At 37.4% G+C, this 22,570-nt stretch overlaps 1 protein-coding gene across 1 annotated transcript in view; it reads left to right on the top strand.

Moving 5' to 3' along the window:
- Positions 1 to 22,570, top strand: part of RFTN1 (raftlin, lipid raft linker 1) — a 79,085-nt gene that overhangs the window by 14,871 nt on the left and 41,644 nt on the right. Inside the window, exons 2-3 of the mRNA XM_062496163.1 lie at positions 10,711 to 10,897; positions 21,273 to 21,381. Coding sequence (XP_062352147.1) covers positions 10,711 to 10,897; positions 21,273 to 21,381 — 296 coding nt within the window. The remainder of the gene's footprint in view (positions 1 to 10,710; positions 10,898 to 21,272; positions 21,382 to 22,570) is intronic.

The following is a 22,570-nucleotide window of genomic DNA, read 5'->3' as shown; positions in this document are numbered from 1 at the left end:
CTTCTCATGAACAGATACTTTCAGGGTACCCTTCCAGAAACATTGGTGGAAACTCAGACTGCTTTATCAGTGATCCTTCACTATTAGCAGGTCTGGACTTTTTTGACATAAGAGAAGTTAGAAATGGTTCTTTTTGTTTTGCAGAAGCCACTTTAGGGCTGGGGAGAAGTGAAAGTGTCTTGGATGTGGGCTGTCATATGATCAGAAGTTAGAGCCACGTGCAGCTGCCTGTGACCTCTCTTTGGGTTGCTTTACCAGGAGCAGCAAGAAAACAATATTTGCCAGGGCATAGAGGCACTGTGCTTTATTTACACTTTTCCCCAGGTTTGCTTCTGAGGTATTGTCTGTGTGAGGAGGAGCTGACAGGAGTACCAGCCTGCAGTTCAGTTGTATGCTCACTGTGAATATGCATTGTGACACACCACTGTGCCACCTGTAAAGGTTATTTTCTATTCCTTGCAAAGAGAACTGCGAAAGTGACCCGTTCATTTGCCTCTGTATTCTATTATTTAATCAGAAAGAATGTGCATTTAAGAAACTAATTTTTGATGTCACTGACCCAAAAGGGATTCTATCCAGAGGGTAAGGGAAGTCTTAGATCTTAATATTGTCTGTGTAATGCTCTTTAATTACCACCTTCATATCATGAAAGTATTCTGTCTCTGTTGGACAGGACATCTGTTACATCTTTATTGCATATACCTACTACTTTGGTATTAGATTATATTTACTTCATTAATTTGTTCCTTAGCAGCTTTGAAGGTTTCTCTGCTTCTTTCCTTTTAATTTCCAATAAATGTTGTACTTGCAGCACTTTTTCTGACAGAATTACTCTTAGAAATAAGGGTAAAACAATGCCTTCACATAAACTCTTGGGGAAATACTCTGCTACTGTTTGCAAACAAAATTGCAACAACAACCATTTTACTGCAAACTTAAAAAAGTAAACTAAAAAAATATAATTTGCTATGGTTGTTCCATTTAATGATGCTTGAATTTGTGGCCATTTTCCCATGACCCATATTAAACAATGTATTTCCATGCTATCAGTATCACTTTGTGGGAATTCTTCACTTGAAAATAGAAACTGGCCACATTTTTCTGAAACTATGGAGTAGGAGTTCAAATTTTGCAGAGTGAAAGGAAAATTTGCTCTAAGCAAAAAAAGCAGGATTTTTTTTTGCCAAGAAAAACTTTTTTCTTTAGTAAATCCATCACCCATTCTCTAGCAGACTTGCCTAAAAAAACAAAACAGTACTTTTGGGAAGTGCTTTGTTAACTTCTAACAGCCTTTTCCACTACTCTTTGGCTTTCTATCAAGCATTCTTGCCAAGTTGAAGTGATGTGGTGTGTTTGGCAGTGACATACTGCTTGTAGGTGCCAGTGGTGAACTATTGCTTGCTAGTAGTTTTCAATATTCTGTGAAAGCCTCATCACTGTTAAAAACACTGTTAGAGGTGTTACAGAAGGCTGTATCTCATAATACCTTTTGCAGGATTTTCTTTTGAGGTCTTTATTTTTCAAGGAAATTTTTTTTCGGAGGGTTTGTAGGTGGTAGTGTGATGGATTTTCTGTTTTGTTTCTGAACTGGTTTCCTAGGGAAACGAGAGTTAAAAAAGGCTCACAGTCTGTCTGTCTCATTCCTCCAAATAATTATAACCACACAATTTCAAAGCTATTTGGGAGAAATTTAGGATGCTTCTAGTTTTGTGGAAACTGGTGGTTGGGCAGAAGGCTGAGACCTCTGTGAATCAGGGAAAGGTGAGGAGAACCAAGATGTGCAGTGACAGCTCGCTGGCCAGTGAGCCAGTGCATTGCTCCAACATAATTGCTGTTTCTCATCAGTTTGAGGAATCCAAGGGGTGGGAAGAAAAAACAAACAAAGGAAAATTTGAGCCTGTGGCAGCAAGGTTGAACAACAAAAGCTTCATTAGTGGGAACCACTCTTCATTAGCTAATGGGGGAAAACTTGAGCAGGAATTTGTATAATAGCACAGGTAGCAAAAAGTCAGCAAGAAATATTTTATCTTGTACTGATCTTAATCAGATCTTTTACCACCCTTGTGTACCAACAGAGTTGGCAAATCCAAAAATGGATGGACAGGAAAGTTGGTCCTCGTTGAATAGCTGGAATCTCTTACCTCACTTAACACTTGCCCAATTCATTGCAGAATGACTGATCCATTTGGTGATTCTAGCTTTGTATCTTCCAGAATTAGTTTATGTGGTCACTCTAAAAATCATAAATGGGGTGATACATGGCTCTTCCACATACCAAATTAATCAGGACCCACTGGGGAATTTGCTTGATAGGGATTACTGCTATTTTTGTATGTTCCATGCAAATCTTTGCATATTAAGTCTATTGTGGGTTTCCTGTGATGATTTTGAACAACAAGGATTTGGACCTGCAAATTTTGCTGCAAATACCAGAACAGCTTCAGTTCCAGGAAAGGCTGGATGGCTGCCTTTGATGCTGTGGGGTAGCTGAGATCTCCAAGTGCAGCTCACTGGTGGTGCTGAGGGCAAGACTCATGAGGGTGACATGAGGTCTGCTGGGACACTAAAATCTTGATCTTGCTTTTGTGGACACAGACTCTTCACATGAAATTCACATACCCTGACAGAGGTATTCTTACAATTAGCAGTGGTGGGAATATAGTCCCGTTATCAATACAACAGAAAATAGAAGTGCAGGGCAGGAAAGCTGAGAGGAATAATAAATACTGTAGAATATTTTGCATTTGGTTTTACATTGAACTCCCCCAAGCAGGCCTAGCGACTGGAAACTAAGTCAGATTTAATTTTCTTTTATTCCTTTTTAAGATTTGGTGTTTTCCTGGAAATTTTGATGGAGTTAAATAACTCAGTTTTGACTTTGTTTATAATCTGACACATGTTGTGTGTTCTGAGTCTTGTATAGTTGTCCACAGAAGTGTTCATCTTAGAATTACTGCAGAGTAATATGTTTTTAAACAAAATCCAAATACATTATAAGCCCTTTCCTCTGAATTTAATTTACCTGCCCCAGAATATCTCCTGTTCATACTGAATTTAATCCTGTAGTATTCTCTTACCTAACTTTCTTTTCAAAAATGACTGAACCTGGGGCCAAAATCTATTTGAGAGTCTACCTTCAAGTAATGCAAGTAACACTTCTTGTTTGGTTATACAACCTGTGTCATATTTTTGGCTGCTTAAACATTTATTTAGCTTTGCCAGTAAAGAGGAAAACAATTTAGCAGATGTCTATGAAAAATTACAGCATTTTATAAATAGGGGATTTTGATTTAATGGGGACCAAATTTACAGCATTTTATAAATAGGGGATTTTGATTTAATGGGGACCAAAACAACAGTGAGAAGTTACACTATATGTTGTCTTCCAAATGAAAAACATATATCATTTGGAAGTGTCTTTATCTAAAACATATACTATTTCAAGCTAGGAAAAAGAAAGATGAAAGTCACTATGATACTTCATCTAGTTTAAAATATTAAGTGCTTAGCATCTACGACTGCCTTTTGAAGAAAAGGAATATCATTGGTTGTTACAGTCAAGAAATGAGAACATCTGAAACAGGGTAATACATGGACTTTAGAGACAGGATTGGGAAAAATCTCTTTCTAGCTTTTAAAAAAATCAAAGAAACTTGGCACACAGTTATCATCCTAAATAAGATTTTACAAAGAAGTCTGAAACTTCTATTGGAACAGAAGGGGCGAGTGTATGTGAAACACTGGTGGTATAAAATGACAAGAAACAGAAACCAGCAGGTAACATTTGAATAAAGCCTTCAAGCATTTCTAAAGCTATCTGTCCTTTTTCGTATATATAATAGAAAGTGTTATGTATAAAATATATACAGGCATGACCTGCCAAGAGGATTTTGGTTTCCCTGGAGACTATCAGTTCTCTGTTGCATGGATTGGCTTGGGGAATAAGAGCTATCTTGATAAATCCTAACCTTTATTCCTGAGGTTATTGGATATGTCTGTAAATTTAAATCTTTGTGTTGAAGGCTGAGTTTCTAAAATAAATTTTTTAAAATGTCCTCTCTAGATTCCAGCTGTTTCTCCTGGCACATATTTATTGTATACAATACAATAAATTCAATATAATAAATTCAATTGAATTCAATTGTAATAAATTCACAATACTTGTGCATTTGGGGAAGAAAGGAAATCTTGATGGTAAAATACTTTGATGGTAGTTTTATCTTCTTGTTTGTCTGGCTGTGCCAAGTCATTGATTTTAATTGCAGTTATCAGTGTATCGTGAAAAATGTGCATGAGATCACAGCAAGTGTATTCAGCCACAGTTACTACTTTGTTGACTTCTTTCTCCTCCCTTTTCCTTAAATGTTTGAAATCCTCTTGTCATTTTTCAGTTTGCAAACCAGGCTTCAGTCAGATTTGTAATTTATAACTTACCTAGTGAGTATGAAAAGAAATCCCATGTAATGAATGCAAGCTACATCCTTCATCTCTTCTTGATTAAAATTGAAAACAGTAACCTCAAGGTTGTTCTCAGCTGATTTGGATGGAAATACATAGATGGATATATGTACCTTTCTGCTTTTTGACCTCGTTAAAGAATCAGCACATGTAGCATTTTATTGACATTAAGATATAGTGATTTGGAAAGCTAAGAAAGGATAAAAATTCCATTTCAGAGAAGATTTTTCTCATCCAGCAAAGTATACCATAAAATGAATAAATTCTGCATAATTTGAAGCTTAATAAAGTATATAATTTTTGTACTCATCTGAGGATATCATCTGTGCTTCTTACAATTTTTTTCTTCTTACTGCAGTACTAGTGTGCTTTTTGTAAAATTTGCAAAGAAACCAGTGTTACTTTGTTATATTCTGCAGTTCTAAAATCTGAAATGAAAATTTGCCAGAAATATGGAAAGAACATTGAAGCAAAGCATAAAACAGAGAGGAAGAGAAGGAAAGGAATAGGAAGGGTTATGACAGGGGGAAAAGACAAAATAGTTTTTAAAAAGTATGTGAGGAAATGAAGAATCGGTAGGTTGTAGAGTTAGCTGTGAAACTTGGCCAGTATTCATTATTATTGCTGCTAGGAAAAATGACAAGCACGTTAGTTAGAGAGGGGGTCAAAGCAAAAAGAGATGCATCCGCCCTCCAAGTTTTACAATGCCACCAACTTCTAAGATCGAATCAGAGATCCTATCAGATCTCATCAGTGAGTTGTACTATATTTTGCTGGTTGGGTAGCTGCCCTTTCCCTCCTTTGAAAGTATTTGATTAGTTGCTACTCAGTGTTAGACTTTGGCAGCTAATGTATTACCGTCAACAGATTCATTTTGTGTCTAAAGGAATAGTTAGGAGAGGGAACTTGTACTTTGAGGGGCTCTGGGGGGGATGGAAATACATGTGAATCAGCATGGTGGTCCTTCCTGTAGTTCAGAATTAAGCCTTTTTCTCCCCTGTAGTTCACTGTTGTACTTGCCTTTAGGAACTTGCACAGGTAACAAGTCTATATGGAAAAAATATAACTTTGAACCGTTTTGTGTCTGGTTGGGCATAACTAGAGTTTCCTTGGTTTTGTGAAATGTAAATTACCTGTCTTTGTTGTGTCTGTGTTTGGTCTGCATCAATTTACAAAGTAGAACCAAGCAGGAGGGAGTGACAAATTTAAAAAGTAGTATTTTGAAGATCTATTTAAGTGCAGAAGGGATAGGATTTCCTAGGTTTATTTCTGTGCAAGTTTAAATGAGAAGTCACTCCACTTTTTCACCTTTAATTTTGCTTTTTGCACAAGGGTTCATTAAGCTTTTTAACCTTTAGTAGATGGTCTTCTGTTTGCCCATTTTGCGTAATTCTCCCCACAAGGTAATGGGCATAAGCTGTGAGTCATTTAAGAAGTGCTTGTTAATTTATTTAAGTTACTAAACTTCTGTTTAGTCCTTGATTTTTAACTTGGTGGAGGTGATATCTTGAGTATTTACTCTTTTTTTCTGAAACACCAGAAATTAAGCCATCCCATGCATAGCCACATCATTGTGGCAAATGTACCCTGTTCTTAAGATAGTTACCATACACTTGCAAGAAACAGAAAGAAAACTTTGACTGGGCAACAAGAAAGATAACTCACAGGTGCAATGAGGTTTGACAACACATTTGATCAGATCTGTTCATGTAGTCTCATTATGTCTATGAGTTATCTTAGTACTTTGTCAGTTTGACTAATGCACGTATCTGCTGTTTCCTAAAGGAAAGAAAAAGAGTGGTGGTGTGTATCTGTGTGCACCTGCATACATGTATATGTAAAGTTCTGTGTATTTACATGCTTTCAAGAGGTATATATGCAGTTTCACAGTCTTTCTGTGGATTTTCTCCCCTCTACCACTCTAAGATACAGTGCTTTGTTTTTGAATATCATTAACTTTCATTACTACATTTTCACTAAAGGTAAGCTCTAGGAGCTTATTGAACAGACACCTTCTTACATGAAGTACTGGTTGTTCTGGCATACTCATCTTTACTTTCTTTTATGAGGACATTTACTGTATTTGTCTTAAAGACTGAGAGAAAAACTACTGAGAATGTCATTTAGCATAACTGAAAAATCTACATCTTATATTAACATCCAGTATCTTGCCTCTGTTGACAGTCTGAAGACTGTCCATCTTCTCTTTGAAATTAGGGAACCTGTATATGCACCTTAGGGAAGCTCAAGCTCTGTTAAAAAGGAAAATGTACTGTACAGCTTGTGTAGTCATTACTCCAATAGCTTGAGCTCATTGAATTTGAGCATTAGTGTGTTTCAGATCATTCAAACAATGTGATAGTGTCACAAATACCATGTATTTTCTGCTAGGTTGGTTATACTGTTTTACCATTTGTTTGGTAGGTTTTAGTTCAGAAACAATTATTGGGAACTCATCATAAAACTTGCTAGAAATGTATTTACTGCTTAATGTTCTTTAAGTTACATATTTGGCAGGTTTGTCTTTATTCTCATTAGAAGTACTCTGATAAGTTTGTGTTGTCATCGGTAACAAGAAACTGTGGGTTGAATGAGGAAAGAATAATTATAGTTAAGTGAGAGTAGCATGACTGCATTGTTCTGGCCCACAAACAATTTGTGCTGCATGAAAGAGAGTTCCTTAGTGTTTGCAACAAAGAATGAAAAATTTCTAATAGATGGCTTAATATGTTTTTTGGTGTTTGTGTGAAATTTACACTGAATGGAAATAACCTTCTCTCAGGACACATATCTAAGTGTTTTGAGAATAATCAAGTAATAGTTCACTGTCTTCTCTCCAGAGTAACAAACTGGCCTTAGCAAGCCTGAATAGTTGGAAAGGATGATGGTCTGGATTCCTTAGGCTATTCCAAACTAATTGTTGAATATGTCTGTGAAAAGTGCCTTAAAAACTGTCTTATTTATAGTACAGAGAGGGGAGGCGATCTTTTCCAGTCTGTCCTGCATTATAAGAGAAAAAAGCCAACATTTGACAATAGGTTGTTGCCCTGAACCTTCCTTCACTTTGATTCTGATGATCCCCAGCTCTCTGAGAGGGGATGCAGTACCATTCAGCCCTCAGGGCCTGCACAGAGAAACCCAAGGACTTTGGCAAACCAAAAGGTGGCCTGACAGGATGGTTCTTCATTTAGCAGTCAGTGTTCAGCTTACCCAATCTAGCTGCTCCTAGTGGCACTGGTTTGCTTGTGTATCCTAGTTGTGACTGTGCACCTTCCGTCAGTGCAGTTCTGCCTTCCATCAGGAAATCAGAATTCCAGTAATACAGGTAATTCCAAAATTTTAAGGGGAGGAATCTACACTCAAACCAGTGGGGTAATGACAAGAATACACAACACAGGTCTGTAGATCCAGAAAACTTGTAGACCTTGTGGGCATCAGGATAACAGGAACTGTCTTTCTGCTGTGAAGAATCTCTAGTCCGAGGAGAAATTAGCAATAGTTCAGCATCAAACCAAATTGCTGTATTAACTGTAAGGCTCTTCTGGTCAGAGTGTGTTAAAATTAATCATTTTAAATAACTCTTCCAACAATTGACTGCTGAATATGTTTATTACTGTTTGCCAGTCTGAGAAGTGCTCTTCATGCTGTGAAAGTCAGAATCCAGAATGGCCCTTGCAAAATGAAAGGAAAAATCCTAAAATTCATGAAGAACAGGAAGACTGGCCACTGTTAGTTATGGGGAGAAGAATTCCCTTTGTTTTTTTTCCCCCTGGATGATGTAAACTGACATAGAATGTAATAAGGTTAGAGTTTTTCTTTCTACAGAGCAGTGGTGAGGGTTGTGCTGGATCACTGTGATCTAAGTTAGGTCCTGTACATGAAGAAAAATGTGGGCCAGTTGAAGAGAATAAGGAAAGAAGATCAAAAATTGCTTAGAACTACAGAAAAAGTGAGAACAGGAGCATTGAAAGGACTGAGTTTATGCAGTATAAAGAGAGTAAAATTAAGGCATGAATCGTGTTAGGTGTTACAAAATGCTGTTGCAGAAAAGAAATACTCTAGTGGAGAAGTAGCAATTCTTGAATTTAAGAGAGGGAAATTTAGGCCACGTGCTAGGAAAAGGTTTTGAGTAGGAAGAATAGAGAAGTGCTGAAAAATTACTTAGGGGGCTTGTGGAATTTCCATTACTAAAGGTTTTTAAAAATAGATGAGAAAAATTGAGAAATAACTAAACTAGAACTGATCTTGCCTCTAGGTAGAAAGATGAACCAGCTGGATGATCCCACCCATCTCTTTTTTCTATTACATTTCTTTTTTAATCAATTTACATCCCAAGGCTCCAATTACATGCATTTCCATACTTTCTCCTCATGTTTATCTTTTAGGAGAAAGCAGTCAGTCTCCCATGTTAATGACTGGACTTTTTACTAATCTTACTCAGGCTATCCTCAGAAGAATCCTGATGCTACATACGTATGCCAGGCAAGGATCAGTTTTCATAGGTGATAGTTAAAAATTGGAGCACTATGACCAGAATTCACACTACTGAGTAGTGTTTAGTCATTCCATTGTATCCAAGTAAACCCCTCATTTAGAAAATAATCAGTTGCAGTGTAGTCAAAAATATTTGGAATCTCTGAGCGCAAGAGGGAAAACGGAGTTGTAAAATCCGGGTTTCCCTACTTTGATCCCAGTAGGCTCCAGTAAGTAACTGTTGGTTTTATTATTTATTATGCATTATTCATTGTGCCGTCTCTTTTTATGACTCTGAAGTGATTTGTATGCTGTTGTAGAAGGTAGAGCCCTATTGTCTGTCAGTGTGCATGTTGCTTGGATTTCATTTTATTTGCAAAAATAATAAAAAATTCTACATCTTAAACTCCTGGTAAGAAAGTTCCATTATTCCCTTCTGGAATGTGGTCTTATATGAGGAAAAAAAAACATACCAAGCACATCTATCCTATTATTATTCAAATTATTCCTTGGTATTATTTGGTTTGAATATTTATTAATTTTTTGATAACTCCTTACATTATTCATAAAGGGTGGCCATACAGTTTGATGGAAAAAGCAGTACAATGAAACCTTATTTTGCATTCCAGCTTCTTTCATACGAACTATTCTTCAGTCCTTATTTTTTAGCAAAGGCTTGCAAGGTGCTGGGAACCTCTGTTGTGTTTCTTGTAGCATCCCCTCCCTCTTGGTTTCAGTGAGAGGGAAGAGCATCCATCACCTCACCACTCTGTACGCCCTGGTGTGGTTTAGATGAAATAATAAATGTCCTCCAAGTGACATGGAAATGAAGAGGCAAAGGTCAGGAGAGATTTCATTTCCCATAAAATATGAAAGGTGTATGAGGAATTACTGATGTAAAGAAAAAGAGAATAAAAGATTGTTTAGGTGATTTATGTGATTTTCTCTTGAATCCCACAAGACTCCAAAGAAATAAGGGCAATTGCTATACCAACTGAAATATCCATGTGTATGTCAAGTGTCTGACAGGAGTCAGCAACAAATACTTGACAGGAAGGCATAAAATCTTGCAGCAAGCAGATTGAGGAAGGATTATGTTCATATGTCTATGAACATAATGAACTATGTCTCATCCTCATCTCTAATATGTATAGGTTTGTTAAAACCCTGAGGTATAAGATTCAGAGTGTATTTTAAAAGGTTTTTTTCTATGGGCGTGCGTCACTCAAGGTTCCTGTTATCAGTATACCTTCAAAATTATCTTCAGACATATTGGCAGATATTTGGTCTCATCACCATCTTGCATCAGTGATCTTTTAGTCTGATTTTGTGTAGATGGATGCTTCTTTTAAGTAGCTTTTGAATTTGATGTGTTCTGCCTTCACCGACGGTCTCTTTTCTCTTGTTTTGAGCTTTTGACTCATGGCTCGCTCTTTTCTACTTGCATTACTATGATGACTACTAAAACCGAGAATATCTTTTGACCAACTGCCTTGTTTTTGTTAAATTCTTCGCCTTATCTCTGCCAGACTGTGTAGTGAATTTGGCATTTTAATGTATCTGACTTCTTGTTTAATTGCACGAGTCTGTTGTGTAATACAAGTCCTTCGCCAAGACAGCCCGATTAAAATAAAAAATACAAAATGGGTCTCAGGAAAGGTCAGTTTTGGTGTTAATATTGTAGATCGGTGTGAAGTTTACTTGACTCTGAAGAGCCTGGATTTTAAAATACATGGTAGTCCAGTGTTGGATTATTGACCAATTTCTTTTTGTTTCCAGCTGAGCTGCCAGGATCCTCTGCAATCAAGCTCTCCTCCTTGTGTGATCTTCCAGCTCAGCTGGAAGAATTGTACCAGCAGGGCTTTGTCTTGGCTGCTGTCCACCCTTTTGTGCAACCAACTGATGAAAAAGAGAAAACTCCCCAGGAACAAATCTTCAGGGCTGTGCTTATCAAGAAAACAGAAAGGTAAAGCACTTCCAGTGAACTGGGATAAAAATAGACAATGTGATTTCCTGCTGAGTTTTGACCTACATCAGGAAATTATAGCAGAGTTTACCGTGCAAGATTTTTTTTTTTTTTGTGGGCTTGAATAGGCTTAACATGTTCTTCATGTTTACAATTTGTCTGCAGTTTGGCAGGCAACTTGGAGAATAACAAGTTGAAATATGCTCTGTATTTTGGGATGTGCTGTCATGAGAGGCAAACAAACAAGCCCTATGCCTGACAGTTTGTGAGGATGGTCTTGTTGGTACCCTTTAAGAATTTATTAGATTAAATTCTGACAGGAAAATTGTTTGCTTAGAAAAGGCATATTTTGTGTTTAGATGGTTACAGTTAATGCAATTAATTTGAGAACTGTAGTACTAAAGCATACTTCTTAATTTTATGTGTAGACTTTAGGCCCTTCTTTAGTCTAAACAAGTTCTTTCAAATTTTTAGTCAGTGTAAACTCCATAAATGAAAAAGATTGCTTTCCTGCTTTGTTCACTTCTTAGAATGTATTAAGAATATTTGTCACAATCAAAATCTGAAATTAATAAACAGGAATTCTATTATTTTATGATTTAATGTGATTTCTAAAAAAATAAATAAATAGGATGTGCTGTTAAATAGCCCAGAAGAAAATGAAAATGTGGATGTTTGTAAGCATATGAGTTTTGGTTAAAACCTAATTTAATATTATTTGGCCACCCCCAGCTCTGCAGCTACCTGTATTGTTGCAGCCATTCTCTATGGTTTCCTACATTAGCTGCTTTCCCCAGTCCAGCCCTTCTTACAATGACCAATTCTGAAGGCTGGCAGATAATTATACCTCCCATCTGCCAATCCTAGTCCCTCTCTTTGTGCTGATGCTTGAAGGAAAGGATATAGTTTGTTTATACTTCTATTTAAAAAGCAAACCATTCACCATTCAGTTTGCTTCAGCCTAGTAGCCAGTTGATAGAGGTTATGGACAGCGTTGAAATTCAGCCTCTGACCTAAGGAAAAAGCCCTGCATTTTGTTAGTAAGTATATGTAGGCATTAGGTGTCACAGGCAATTTGAGCTTCTAAAATAACTCTTGATTTACCTTAACTTGATTTTAGTTTTATTAATGCAGAACTTCATGCTGGCTTGCCTAGTGTTATTGTTTAAATGACTTCCATTTTTTTGGTTGAAACATAGAATGTTTGGCTGAACAGAGGACTTGCTGAGTGATGTTGGGCTGAGCTTGTGTGGTTTTGGGGCCTTGCCTTCCCTGCCTACATACACAATGCCTTGCTGCAAGGAATGAAAGTATTGACATGCATGAGTTTGTAATGTTAAGTAAGCACTTAAGGACTTCTGTTTGTTAGGGGTCTGAGGTTTTAACATCTTCCAGGTCTGAGCTCGGAAAACCTGCCAGAAAAGGGCAGCTTCCTTCTCAGTGGAATGATGTGGTCCTCAAGATAGAGCACTCAGTGTGTCACTGCTCTCACATTGTATCCAGTTGTTTCCATCTGTGCAGAGTGATTGTGGAAGAGTACAAAATCTTAATTGCCTGCTAAATCTCTTGGGTGCTAGTGTCACACACTTTAGACAGCTGCAAATCACTGCACAAAACTGAAGACAGGAGAGAATTTTGAAACAATTATATTTCCTTTTACATTCACATTTTTCTCTGCATTCTCTTATCGGTCATTTCTGACTCCCTAGAGAAGCGGAAGAGACGTGGTGAAGCAGGAAAAAAACAAGTACCAGAAAGGGAAATTACATCAGTTTGATGTTTCATGTAGCTTAAATGTTCCTGAATTTGGCTGAGAGTATGGAAGCAGCTTCTCCCATCGTGTGTGGGTGCAACAAATATTTGCATTGCCAAGTGCGATGAAGAGAAGTGGGTGTTGCACAGATTTCAGATGACTGTGGCCTGCATAGAGACCACCTGTATCTGAACTACAAGTTTATGTCATTCCACAAAGAGCTGAGAACTAAAAATATGTAACAGTATAAAAAAAAAGGGACATACTGTTATTTTTTTTGAAATTAACCTTTCTCATTATGCTGCTGATAACGATTAAATTATATTTTTTTCCCCTGAGGACTGTCAAGTGCCTTGTCATCTCAGGGTAGTTTCTACATATAACAGTTTAATCATGGGTAGAAGTTAGGTCTGCTTAGGCTAAGATCAGATGAGTATTTATTTCTGTCATAAGATTTTAGAAGTGAAAGTAGTCCAGCCAGAGTTGTAGGACCATTAGTAACATCATTTATTCTGAGGAGCACAAATCCATCCCTTTGGTGGTAATGGTGTTTGTGGGGAACCAAGTGTCATAAAAAAATCTGTACCTTGGTGTGAGGCCCACTCTTGGGCTTCCTGGGCACTTCCTGTGGAACACCTGAGGCTGCAACTCTTTTCTCACTGCAGGCGTTTCACCACAGGTGGCTCCAGCATTCTGCATTTCATCTGTCCGTTGTCTGGCAGATGCTGAGTGTGTTTTCCACCTTCCTTTTTTTGTTCCCTGAATGGAACAGAAATGAAATTGTTGTGATAGTGCATACAGTAATGCCAGTTCCATCTATACAGAGACAGAACTGCGTACTTGAATTAATCTTTAGTTACTGTTGCACTTTTCTGTGTCAGTTTTGTGGTTTAAAATTATCACTGTTGACTTGTGCTTTGAGGACTTAGTTTTATAGCTCCGCCTCTCCAAAGATAGGAAGACACTGTGCCAGCTGCAGCAGATGATGGGTATCAGTAACACCATGCTGCTGCTGTCAGTGAGGTTTGCAGTGCCTGAATTTGTTCATCAATAAAATGGAAAAGGTAGTGCTGAGGTATGTTGTGCATTAGAATTTGTGGAAACTGTACCTGTTAGTGTTATTTTTATCCTACCTTGCAATTGTCCTGTAGTTTCAAAATACTCCTAGTGAATTTGCAGTGGCATTGTACATTAAGGTGACTTTTAAAGTCACTTTAATAGCTTTCTGTTTAATCTGTACTGGTATCTCTGGCTTTGTTATCTTGGCTATGTAATCATTTGTGGTAAATATGGAAATAGGAGTCATTCCTGCTGTAGGACATTTAAAGAAACACATCTCTAACATATGGAAACTGTACATGTTGAAAACCAAGGGTTATCCACTGGAAGTGTTAGAGAAAATATGGAATTAAGGGACAGATTTTTTAAAAAGTCAACAGTGCAATTGTTTGCAGTGCAAAAGGCATCATGTTCAATTAAAGTAAGTGAAGTAAGTGTAGGAGTGTTTAATTGTTTAGAGGTAGTGGGCATGAAGGTAGTTTACCAAGTTGCTAAACAACTCTGCCATTGCTGTCATTAAATTTAACATTCTGTAGCGTCTAATGGCATGGTATACACTATGCACTTGATTGGAAAGTGGTTTCAAAGTCACATAGAATAGAGTCAGATAAAAGAATAATAAATTCAACGCTCATGAACACTTTCTTCCCCCCTCTAAATTTCAGTAGACTTAACTAAAAAGCAGTTGTCTGTTCTGTTGTCTGTGCTGAGTTCTGAGATAGAAGAGATCTTGAAGAATCTTGTATCAGTTGTGTGAAGAAAACTCTTGGAGCCCAGGTTTTTACAGTTTTTGTTGGGTGTTTTTTTTTTTTTTTTTAAATGTATGGAAGGCCCCAAGAGTGAAGCATAGGTGTGACCTGCTGTTCACACTCGTGCTTCTCTCAGGAAAGGGAATAAAAGCTGGTACCTGAAAAGCTGAAAAGTGTGACAGTGGGTCTCTGCTGATAGAAGGGAGGGGGGAACGTCCATGTATTTGAAAGGTTCTGGCTAACCAAGATGAGGAGAGTAACACATATGTTGCTTACATTCCCCTAAGGAACAGAAACCAGTAGTTCTTGGAGTGCGCAATAACCTTTTTCTCCTTGGCCTTTTATTTCTGCACTCACTGTTCTTTTGCTTTAACAATCTCTGTGCAGGCGTCTTGTGTGCGTTCTTATTTTGGACAGCTTGTGGCCGTTGCAGATTACCTGTTCCTTGCAGAGAAATTGCTAAGTCAGCCCCTGAACAAAATTATAATAAAATTATAACACAAAGCGGTTTTAACTTGTTCCCAGCAATCTGGGATACCCCTGTCTGGTATCTTAAAGTTTCAAAATTGAAAGTCAGTTAAAATGTTTTGGTGTCCCTTTCTAAGTACTCAGCACTGGAAGGCAGCCTCTGTTCTCTTTTACCAGGAAGGATACAGGGTCTGGGCTCATAAAGTGTATGCTTACAGTATTTTTGACATGTTTGCAGATGCTTCATTTTACCATGATAGCGAAGCATTCCAAAGAATTTCTCTCAGTTGGATCATTTGGAATACCACTGAATGGTATTCCAAAGAATTTCTCTCCATTGTTTCACCTATGTCTTAGGACATACCATCTATAGGTTTTGCCTTCAGTCAGTAAAGGAACCAACAGGGAAACATTACTCTGCAGAAGTAGACTAAGTAGTATAATTTAACCACAATTTTTAGAGTTTCTAAATGTTCTGAAGTTCTCTGTTTACTTCAAACAGCTTTGCAGCTATTTTCCCTTTCTGCAAAATAATGATGTGTCAGGTGTTGTAGAGATTCACTTGATGAGATGGTTCTAATTCTATTTCTGTAATTCCTGTATCTGTTAGTACTGACAAAATGCAAACTGTCATCAGTTGGATAACAAGAGCTCTGCTTATCTGCAAAGTAATATGACAGACTGAGTTCAAAAGTTTAATAGTAGATCAAGGTTTTTAGTTACCTGATTTTGCTGGTATTTCACTTTGGTGTTTTCACTTTGGTGAAAGTAGGTACTTTGCATCGATACAATATATTTTTATTTTGAATATATATGTGTGTGTGTGTCTGTTTAGTTTTCATGTAGGATTTAAGCTTGGAGATGAGAAACGTCTGAACTTATCTTCATGAGCATTAGGATCAAACAGGTTTGTGTGCAAATGCAGTGTGTGTTGTTGCTCTCAGCAGGCTGATTTCAACTTAATGAAAAGATAATATTTATTCCATGCCCAAGAGTCAACAGATAACTTTCTTTAGCTCAAAGGACAATGGTTTGAGTTTTGAAGGCTTGTTATTTGTTACAAGTTCAAAGAAATACATATTTCCTCACAATAACTTGTAACAGTAACCCGAAATGAATGTTCTTTCATCTGTATTCTGAACATTATAAACATTGCACATTAAAGATGCCTGTGTATCAATATATGCCCAAACTTTTCTGAAGAAACTTATATACTGTCATTAAAAACTGTCTAAAAATTTTACTAACAAATAATACATATTCCAGTGATAAGGTTTCCTATAGTAAAGAAAATGTTTAGGTAATAACATTAAAAGTGTCCTGTGGGTTAGACTTGAGGCTTTTAGGGTGCAATATACCTGGTTTTATTTTTATAAAAAATGATGTGGTTTTTGGCTGGGCATCATAAAACCTATGGATTTTAAGTTGTTGTGTTCTTGGTTTTGAGAGTTTTGCTGGATTTTTAACTTGAAATTCTAAAGATAGCAGCTGCTCATGTTAGTTAGTTTGGTGTGGTTTTGTGTGTAGTGGAAAATCTCAAAACCGTGCTTACATTCTTAGCATTATCTTAATAAACTAGTAATTTTAGAGTGTCTGTGCAGTTTACAAATGTGTTTTGTCTTGCTGAGCTCATGGGTATAGGGAACTGCAGGAAGATTAGGACCAAATGTTGGCTTCCTCAGTTTCTTCTTGTATCTCAAAAGGATTGGAAATCCAGTTTGTAATGGACACCAAGTTGTCAGCTTTAATAGTTACTTTGTAAGTTACTGGTTCTCCACAGCTGGTTATGGTTTTTCTACCATGAAACAGTGCTTAACGGCAAACAGCTGTGCAGGAAATGACAACCTAGTGAAACAACTATTGTAACATATTTTTGGCTGGTGAACTTCCAATTATAAGTTAAAATCTTATTTATTCTATATATAATCTTCTTGTTTAGTGGCACTAGAAGCCCTCTTTAGGATTTAGGATGACACTTTTTGGAAGTCTGTGGTCCTGAGCTCTTTCCCTATTGGTAAAACTTGAGGGTACCCTCTACCCCCCACCCCACCAGGCCTGCCAATGCTGTCCCTCTGCTCAGCATGAGGTAGACTAAAATTCCACCTCAGCTCTTTGCCATCCTATGGATTAAGGTTGTCTGTGGTGAGCACAGGGGCAGAAGAACCCTTCTTCAGGTAAATTGTTAATCATAAACAATGTGTAACAAAGAAGAACAAATGAAAGCCAGGGTGTATAAGTTGCAAGGACGTTTTCTGTCAATCTCCATGGCCACCCAGTGGTTGTCCTCTCTTGGGGCGGGAAGCAGGAGACTGCCCTTCCTCACTGCAGGGAAAGTGCTCGTGTTGTTCATGCTGTCCCTTGTGTTCCCTCTCTGGTATCCCAAAATGTGTTACAGTGAGTAGAGGGTATTGGAGTTGAGTCTGGATGTAGTGTAGCAGCTTCTCTGGTTCATCCTGGCTTCCAGGAAGGCTACAGCATTAGTGTATCCAGGTGTGCTTCTTTCAGGCCTGGACCTTTTTTAATTAACCCAGCAAATTTTTTTTTTTTTTTTTTTTTTTTTGATCAGAGGAATAAAGGTAGTACAAAACTCCCAAATGTTTGCAGGAATGAAGGGAGGAAGATTCAATTTTCCAACTTAGGAGGATGAAAGGAAAAGGAAGAACTTGCTGACTGTGCATCCAGAAGAAAAGGAAGATCTTTAGAGCTGCTGGAGCTTACACATATTTTTCATTAAATTTTGATCTCATTTCTAAGCATTTCTCTTTCTCTTCAGCTTTTTGTTGAGAAATATTTTATGATGGGAAGGTGAAAATCAACTTCACATAATACCATTACTTTAATTTTAAAATATTTTATATGCTGAACTTCCAGTAACATCCTGTGCTATAAAACTGGTAAGAGACTCCAGGGTATGGATTATTGGGTTATTTCTCATGATCAACATCGATCCTTTTTCAGAAGAGAGCAGAAAAATGCAAATGCACAGAACTGTGCTTTTTTAGACTTTTTCCTCTTGCTTCTGGAATCTTGGTAGGTGTACATTTTGTGGTGGTCCTATTTCATAGTTTCTAATGAAGGTGGTCCTGAAAGTAGTCCCATTAAATTAATAAAACTAAAACGATATTAATTTCTGTTAATACAGAATTTATCTTTACCTATATTTATCTACTTCTCCGTGGCCATATTAATAATATTGAGAGTTCAATGAGAGACTTACATGATCTTTATGAAATACTTTGTGGTACATGTATGAAATGCACTGTTTATTGCATAGAGACTGGAAAAAATTCCTTGCCCACCTAGCTTTGATCAGAAAATTATTTTTGTGGTCTGTGACATCCACAGGTGTTCATTATTTTCACATGAAAAGCTATGGCTCTTGTTCTGTTCGTTTGTTTTTGACAGAATAACAGCCTTTTAAAGTTTTCATAAAAAGGCGAAAACTACCAGTATAGACAAAGATTTGCTTTTAACATATATAGACATAATTTACTTGAGAGCATAGAAAAATACTTATTGGAAATATGGAGTCCTTCTATTGGAAGATCTTAACTAAGAATTTTAGGGCCTTTAGTAGGATCTGTTAAGTGTATTCTGTAAAATAATGTTCTTAACAGAGTGCGCTTTTATTTGATGCCATTTCTTTCATGAGTCCTAGTGCAGAGGTAGCCCCCAAAGTGTTAGAGAAGGAATTAATTGTCTCCAATGAAATATTTCCAAGCAGAAGAGTATCTTAAAGTAAGTGTTTCTTAAAGGAGTTAAACAGGACATTTTAAGCAGCTGTAGTAATAATCACTGTATTTTTATGGACATAATCTGTATCTCAGATAACTCTTACTCATTTTAAAGTGTTTGGAAGCAGGTCCTTAAAAAATTGCACAAAATCTAAGCTCAGGGAGCTGTTCAGGGGGAGAGGAGGAATTAGGAGAGAGTGGTTCAAGGCCAGCTTCTCTCTTCCTTATACCTGCCAATAAACTTTACCAATATAGGTTGAAAAGAATTCATTTTTTCAGGTAGCCAGGGGATTCAAACATTAAATTACAGTCTTTCTCATTCTTTCACAGTAATTAGAATAGTGAGTTTTCATGTAGGTCATGCAATGCCAGAGTTCTGAACAGCCTTTGCGAAATGGGTGGGCACAGAAATAGCATGACACTTATTTAATTTCTGGGATTTGATATCTTTACTTTGAATTTAAGCTGGAGTATTTTACAGTCTCTGGGAGGGGAGTGGCTTCCTCAGCTAGGCTGGAAGGGAACTTCTATCCAAGAAGGGAAATTGTGGAGTTGTTTGTTCCTTTCATTTGTAGAGTTTTGCAGTTGACCCCTTAAAATGGGGTTGGTTGTCTAAAAAGGGCTTGGTTCCTTGCTGCCTGTTGCTGGTAACACACTTCTGGTTTGTAGTGATGCAGCAGCCAAAGCACTGGTGTGTTGTATTAGCTCCACTTGATGTTGTATGGGCTTGACTTTGCAATATCAAGAGGCAGTTTTGATGGTTTGTTGATTGCTTGAGCATCAGAGAGACCTAGTTCATATTATTTCTGTCTGGAACATGGCTAGATAACATCAGGGCTACTTTTCCTGTTAGTCATATTCAGATTAAAAAAAAAAAAGTAGGTCTGGTTGTAAGCAGTAAAACACTAGCAGGGCAGTTTTCTAAAGTTTATTTTTATGTTCACTAGTTCATCTGTGGCAGAAAATCTGCACAAAATTGATTTTCCTATCTAGGACTTTAGAACACCAAAATGGTTTTCTGAAGTACACGTGTTGTCCCTCCCAAAGAGATTTTTTATTTTTTTTATGAAGTTGTTCTTGATTCTTAAATTGATTTATGTGTGCCTGTTGCAGAGGAGTGGTGCTGGAATATGGTTAGTCCTGCGATAATGACTGGTGTAAATTCTATAAAGATGTTTGAAGAATTTTCATGAACACCAATGCTTTAAAATTTTTGTCGAGAATGAAGCAGAGAATGGAACCACAGGTTATAAGAAAAAAGGGGAAAAACAAGTAGGAAAAGGACTTCAGTGTTACCAAACAATGCACAGTCTTGCTACCACCTGTTCAGGTATAAGTGAGAAATGAAGTGGGAGTGCAGCCTGTGTGAAAGTGGGAGGATCAAATATAGCAAATGTCTGCAGTATTGCCTAGGAAACACTGCCAGTTTGCAGTCAGCAGCCTACGCATCGCATGGCTCCGGGGAGCTGTAAATGTCTCGGGAAAGCCCCTGGGACCATCTGTAGCTGAAGTGTGTTCTATGTGTCACACAGTCCCAGTCCCCAGAACAGGCCTTTTGCACAGGCTTGCTTTTGCAAGCCTGCCAAGGCCCTGTTTTGCTGTTTCGTTGCTTCCTCAGCACTCCAGTTCAAGCTTCTGTACCTTTTTCTTCCTGTCCTCTAGGTACCCAGGCATTAAAGAACTGCTGGCCAGGATTAGTTCTTCACCTGGAACTAGATCTTTTGATTCTCTGTGAAGTGTTCGATAACTGCTTTGTTACTAATTCCAAGAATGACAAGCTAGCTTTTAATGTTTTTCCATGTGTTCTTCTGAAAAGAAACACTTCTGAGAAAGTGAGTGATTGTCTAGATAGCCTTATTGATCAGCTGTATCAGTTTCCTTTCATGGGAGTCTGGAGGAGATGAAAATTGCCTTCAGTAGCACTGCCTGCAGACTGTTTCTGAAGATCACTCAGAATAACTTCCAAATATTCCCTTGGCATATTTTGACCAGTACCTTATTTCCATAGTGCTCATTTGTTCAGCAAATGTATATGGCAGGTGCCATTTGCTTTGAATTATTTTAGGAGTTAGTCTCTTCTGAAAGAGAAGGGACTTCAGGCACAACTTTACATTTCTCAGAAACAAAATATAAGGTTGAAGGTTAAATTGTTTTGACTAGCCCTTGATTTTAGATGTTGACTTGAAATGGTTCTAGGTAAAGAGATGGGTTTCTTTTAATTGCTGTCTGAAATGCATCTGTGTATCAGGCTGCAGTGTGGGGCACAGAGCATCTGTCAGACCATTGCACTGGAACTTTCCTTTTTGTATATCCTGAGTTATATTATCCATGCATCTCCTTGGTGTTGGCCCTAGATGCCAGACTGCCAAGGTTTTTCTTGGACAGAAAAAGAAGCCTGGAGGTCCCTAAAGTGATTTGCTTCCCTAGCATGTGGGTCAGATACTGTAGCTGCCACTTGTCAGAACTGTATTGAGCTCAGTGGGGGGGAGTGTATTGGAGCCGGTTTTGTCTGAAGTTTAGCTCTCCAGGAGAAATACTTAGAGATGGGATGTCTGGGTATCCAGTTGTAACAACAGAAATTGATCCTTCTTTTCTTCTGTCTGCCTCTTTAGGTCTTCAAAAGGTGACATCAATAGTGAAGGATATGTCTTGGAGGTAGAATGCTGCTCCTCTTTAAACCACCTTTCAGAGAAAAAGGAGATCCCTGATTTTGTTAAGAAAGTGAGTAAAAAGAAAAGGGGAGGCAAACCCCAAAACACAGTATGCTTTTGTTTGCACTTTAATTACTGTTTCTAGTTCTGTCAGCTTGGTTGTAGGGATACCTATCACTTGAACCAGCTTAAATACTGCATTAGAGTTTGGTGTTTTACAGTTTTAAGTATCTGAACAGCAGTTATACATCTTGAGAGAAACAAGTCTGATATGATGATGATGATGATTATTATTATTATTACTATAATAAAATTTTTGTAGTGTTACAAGAGACTGACCTTCCACAGATGATATCAGTGTAGAAGATGGTCCTATAATGTACAACGTTTTATGTTGAAACAATATATATATAGTTTCCATTTTAGTGTCCAAATACCCTATTGGATAGTCCTTTACCTAAAAGACCTTTTACCTCCAGGGAAACCCCCAGATTATTTAAGTTTTGTTTCAATATCACATGGTGCTTGATAGAGTTGGTACTGATAACCTAAATCGTTTTATTTCAGTGAACCAGAGGAGTGTTGCTTTAAATTAAGTATTAAATATGTAGTGGGGAAGTTGAAGAGAACACTGCAATTCTTTATCTATTGCCTTCTTTTTAAAATTACTTTTTACACTGTAATATTCTGCCAGACCGGAAATTAGGAGGTTATGTCCATTTTAGTGAAAACAGATTCAGATTGTGCTTGTTTCAAATTCTGCAGCATCTGTTGTGTCCAGTTGCATGTTATATAAACTAGCACTGCGTAGTGTATTCATTTAGCCACAGGGTGTGAGTAGGCACACACCCTAGCTTTGGCCCATTTGCAGTGATAATAGTTCAGAAAATTTTTAGAATAAACTACAGCACAGGCTTTATGAGCTTGATGAGCACTCAGCTTGACAGACTACTCATCTTCAGCCTTTCAGTTTTACTGTGAAATGTATGAATTGGATTAAAAGTAATGCAGCTGTAACTGTCTGATACTTTAAGATATACAGATTTTAGTGTCAGAACAAACTGAAGTTTTCTGAACACGTAGCCCAAATTTTTTTTTTTCTTTGAGTCCAAATTTTGTTTCAGGTCTAACTGTGTTATTACACTACTATTCAGATGTTATATTGGATTATTTCAATATATTCTTATGCACTTAAGAAAAACTGGTGTAGATATTGTTTCAACATGTTTGATTTTGTTCTTCAGTTCTTTGAGTCAGAG

The sequence above is a fragment of the Cinclus cinclus genome, chromosome 1 (genome assembly GCF_963662255.1).
Source record: "Cinclus cinclus chromosome 1, bCinCin1.1, whole genome shotgun sequence".
NCBI lineage: Eukaryota > Metazoa > Chordata > Aves > Passeriformes > Cinclidae > Cinclus > Cinclus cinclus.
Note: the sequence above shows the minus strand (reverse complement) of the source record. Positions and strands in the feature narration are given on the sequence as shown.